This window comes from Prunus persica, chromosome G3, assembly GCF_000346465.2.
Source record: "Prunus persica cultivar Lovell chromosome G3, Prunus_persica_NCBIv2, whole genome shotgun sequence".
NCBI classification, from domain to species: Eukaryota; Viridiplantae; Streptophyta; class Magnoliopsida; order Rosales; family Rosaceae; genus Prunus; species Prunus persica.
Window position 1 is genome coordinate 812337 of NC_034011.1, and position 5059 is coordinate 817395.

The 5059-nt window shown below is 37.4% G+C and overlaps 1 protein-coding gene across 1 annotated transcript; it reads left to right on the plus strand.

Moving 5' to 3' along the window:
* On the plus strand, window positions 3370-3960 carry LOC109947875 (uncharacterized mitochondrial protein AtMg00810-like). Its single transcript, XM_020559216.1, has one exon. It carries the CDS (start codon window positions 3370-3372, stop codon window positions 3958-3960), a length of 591 nt encoding a protein of 196 aa, XP_020414805.1.

A 5059-nucleotide genomic window follows, 5' to 3' on the forward strand; every position in this document is an offset into this window, starting at 1 on the left:
AAGCAAGTCCCAAGAGCCTGGTATGATGAGATAGACTCTTACTTCAACAAGGCAGGATTCAAGAAAAGTCCTAGTGAAGCAACACTCTATGTCAAAACTAGTGAAGATTCAGGTATTCTTATTGTTTCACTCTATGTGGATGATATTGTCTATACTAGAAGTTGCCCAAAGTTACTTGAAGAGTTCAAAAATGATATGATGCAACATTATGAAATGACTGATCTTGGACTACTCTACCATTTTCTTAGCATGGGAGTAGTACAAACAGATAAACATATCTTTCTTCATCAGAAGAAATATGCATTGAAGGTGATTGAAAAGTTTGGATTGAAGGACTGCAAGTCTGTGGTAACTCCATTAGTTGCAAATGAAAGCCTGTGCAAGGAAGATGGCAGTGAGGCAGCAAATGAGAGTGAATATAGACAGATTGTAGGTAGCCTGCTTTATTTGACAGCTACAAGACTAGACATAATGTTTGCCTCTAGCTTGCTTGCTAGATTCATGCATAATCCAACTAGAAAACACATGGGAACAGCCAAGAGGGTATTAAGATACATTTAGGGCACACTTGATTTTGGAATTGAATTTATAAAAGGGAAGACAACTACCTTGATAGGGTATTGTGACAGTGACTGGGCAAGAAGTGAAGATGATAGAAGAATTACTTCAGGATATGCATTCACACTAGGATATGGTATGTTCTCATGGGCATCAATTAAACAAAACACAGTAGCTTTCTCCACTGCAGAGGCAGAATATGTTAGTGCTGCTGAAGAAACATCACAAGCTAAATGGCTAAGGTTCGTACTTGAAGATTTTGAAGAGGAGCAAGTGGAAGGTACACCAATTCTGTGTCATAACACCTCTACCATAGCAATGGCAAAGAATCCAGTTTTCCACCAGAAAACCAGACATATTAGCCTAAAGTTTCATTTCATTCGAGAAGCTATTCAAGCAAAGGAGATTGAACTAATCTACTGGAAAACAGAAGATCATATTGCAGACATCCTAACCAAGGCTTTGTCCAAGGATCGTTTTGTGTATCTCAGAGATCTACTTGGTGTGAAATCAGTCAAAGGGTTATAGAAGGGAGTGTTGATGTGTAACCCTTGAGCTGAAATCCTTGGCGCCAAAGTTGTTTTTTGTTTGCATTTGATTTCTTTTTTATATGTTTAAACTTTGTTTGTAATATGAGCCATTGGATCATAGGCCAAGTGGTCTCTTATCTAGCCTAGGATATAATCTGTCAAATTGTGACAAGTGTAATCATCTCATAGGATGATAGGATCAATGGTTAGGATTAAATCCCTGTGTAAATCAGTTAGAGAAGAATCTCTCTTCTCTCTCCTCTAACGGATATATTGGTATAGTGGAAATGGAAGCATAACAGCTCCTTTAGCAATATTGCAGCTCAATAATCTCTCCTTTCTTTCCAAAATCTAAAATCTCCAGAAAACTAGAACACTAAAACTATGAACTGTAATACTTCTAAAGCATTAGTATAATACAAGCTTCGTCCACAACCAAACTTGCATGGAACATGGCATATACATATCAAAACCAGAATGTCACTTGTTCCCTCATATATAGAAACGTCACCTTAACATAACACTTACATATAGTACATGCAAGCAGCTGACCCAGTAAACAGCAAATGATACTCGAATATCAAGCAATATCATCAACTGAGAAATGAACTCTGGGTGGCCCGGCCACGCTCTCCAGTCCAAATTTCCATCTGTGAAACAATGATCTATTGGACCAGGTTCCAGCCGTGTTGCTCCTGACAAAACCGCATTAAGCTTCACCACTGAATACGCAGTATATTTCTTTCCCTAAAATTTAGCTAGTTAACAACAATTAGGACATGATTTAAAAAAGTCCATAATGTGAAAATAAGTAAATCAACCCTCAATCAGAAGAATCAGCAAAAGGCAAACAGATTACAATTTCAAAGTGGTTTCTTTTTTACCTCGTCATTAAATACTCACTCAGTAAATCAACCCTGTTACAAAATTGATGATACTCCCAACTCTTCCTAACACCTTCCGAAAAACTGAAACTGCCTAGCTCAGCCAAGCCTTTTGGTTTTCCTTAGTAGGTAATTTCTTGTTTTACCCCATTCTTAAACCATTCCATCTAGCATAGATTTTTACTGCTTCATATATTCCTTCAGAGAATTCTGCATTACAGTACACACCTTCCGACTTTTATATTACCGCACAAATGTTCATGCACCAACTGGCAAGCTTGCTCATCAACACCCACAACAAAACATACATTTAAATTTACGATCAACTACATAGATAGTGAGTTATAGAACAAATGAATCCACAGGTTATCTGTATTGTCTTTTTGGTTAAACATGTTTAACTTCCCACACAAAATTAATTTTACTCTAGCATTTTAGTTTATGTTAAAAAGCGTAAGAAGTTAAAATGTTATGGAATCTACATTATATATGTATATCTACCACAGAAATGCTATAATGTGGGGTTGTGTGTGAGGGGTTCAATACCACTATCCAATAATATAAAGGATATTTTGAACTTAAACTTTTTAATGATTGGATGGTTGGATGGTTGGAGACCAAGTATAAATATCCTAGTTCTTTGTGAATGTACAAATCATCCAATTTCAAACAAATTAACTTTATATTATTGTTTCAACTCATTTAGTTTCAAAGATTGAAATTCTGGCAGATGGATGCAATTGGTTTCCTGGCTTCCACAATTTGCTTCACTAATGCAATGACTTTCTCATCCAATACCAAATGTTCTGGGGCTCCAGTTGTACGGCATACAACAGTGAGGTTAATTCTCAGTCTCGCAGCTATGCACAAGTGGTCTTTGAGGCAATTGAATGTTAAGAACGCATTCTTACATGGGGAGCTTGAAGAAGAAGTTTTTATGAGGCAACCTCAAGGTTTTGAAGACCCCAAGCATCCTGAGTTTGTGTGTAAGCTGAATAAGTCTCTGTATGGACTTAAGCAAGCTCCACGGGCATGGAATGCTAAATTTACAGGATATTTACCAGCTATAGGGTTCAAATAATCTCGTTCTGATCCCAACTTATTTGTCAAGCATGACGGCACTGATATTATAATTTTATTATTATATGTTGATGGTATCATCTTGACAGGCTCCAATGCAAATTTAGTGCAGACAGTGATTGATGATTTAGGAGCAGTGTTTGAGATGAAGGACATGGGTCGCCTTACCTATTTCCTTGGTCTTCAAGTGTCTTACAATTCTACAGGTGATATTTTTGTCCATCAGCACAAGTATGCTAAAGATCTACTGCAAAAGGGCTGGTCTGAGTAATTGTAAGGCTTCTCCTACTCCTTGCAAGCCACATAATCAAGTCTTAATGTCTGAAGGAGAACCACTGCATGATCCTACATTTTATAGAAGTATTGTTGGTGCCTTACAATACTTAACTTTCATAAGACCTGACTTATCCTATGCTGTCAATACTGTGTGTCAGTGTATGACTGCTCCCACTGAGATACATTTCAACCTGGTCAAAAGAATTTTGAGATACATTCAAGGTACCATGAATTATGGAATTCACTTTATTCATGGTCCTTGGAAATTACAAGCTTATAGTGATGTTAACTGGGCGGGGGATTTAAATGCTAGGAGGTCAACTACAGGTTTTGTGGTATTGCTTGGACATAATCCTATCTCATGGCAGTCTAAGAAGCAAGGGTCTGCATCCAGAAATTCTACAGAGGCCGAGTATAGGGCTTTGGCTAGTACAGCTGCAGATTTGGGTTGGATTCGAAAGGTTTTGCTAGACTTGAAAGTGTGCTTGCCTCTACCTCCTACCATCTTTTGTGATAATCTATCTGCTTTGGCACTTAGTAGTAATCCTGTGTTTCATTCACGAATTAAACACTTGGATACAGATTTTCACTTTGTTCGTGAAAGGGTTCAAAGGAATGATCTGATTGTTTAGTATGTTCCCACTCAAGAGCAAATCGCAGATGTATTTACTAAAGGACTGCATAGTCCTATTTTCTTGAGTCACTGTACTAGTATGCGACTTGGAAATCCATAGCAGGATCCAGAGTTGGGTTTGAGGGGGAATGATAACAATATTAGTTAGTTTGTTAAGCTGTCACGTGTGCTCACGTGTTGTTAGTTAGTAGTAACTATAATTAGTTAAGAGTGTTAAGTCTTGGTTATTGAGATATAACACTAATGAAACTGCCGTTGTAATTCATTATATACAGAGCATATCATTTCTTCTTCCTTCTTAGTCTTCTCAATTCTTAAGCTTCCTTTTCTAAACTGTTATCAGATGGAACCCTATCACACCAGAATTGTGGCAAATCTGGTATAGCCGATTCAGGTTATTTTCACTATATATCTTTCAGAAGTATCTGTAACGGGGCAAATCTCCATCAATCCTCTTCTTTTCAGTTTATCTTTATGCCCATTCATGCATGTATATATTATACGAAGAAGTTTTTGACATATGGCATGTATTGTGTGTCAAATGTATACCGATTCATGAAGACAGGTTCAAGATCACATACACCATATTCACCTTCATTTCTTTTTGTTTATTCTGGGTTTCTCCAATTTGAATCACATTAAAAAACAAATACTGAACAGTGATATATTCAATATTGATCGGCATCACAATTTCATATTTCTCATTGCACTACGAAGGAAAATAAAACTTACCCCACAGAGAAACAGGATCCTCCTATCTGAACCAGTTATGTTACCACCTAGTGCCTTCACAAAAAGCCTAATGAACTCAGGATTCATATGTAGCCCCAGTAATTATATTACCATCAACAACAGACGCCAACATGGTCTCGGGTTCCACCCAATAAGCACCTGCAGGCTGCAGCAACAAGTACAGGTCTGACAGGTGGGAAGGCCGTTATAGTATAGCCGCGCGGCTATACTCCATAAGCAGAATATTTTAAAAGTACAGCCGCACCGCTATACTCCAAAAATTATAATATCGTAAAAGTACAGCCGATCGGCTATACGCGATAAATAAAATATTTCAAATGGCTATACTAAAGGAACTTAAACGT

Bases quoted from the DNA above. Each gene is read 5' to 3' on its own strand.
- LOC109947875 (XM_020559216.1), top strand. From the start codon at position 3,370: ATGTCTGAAGGAGAACCACTGCATGATCCTACATTTTATAGAAGTATT.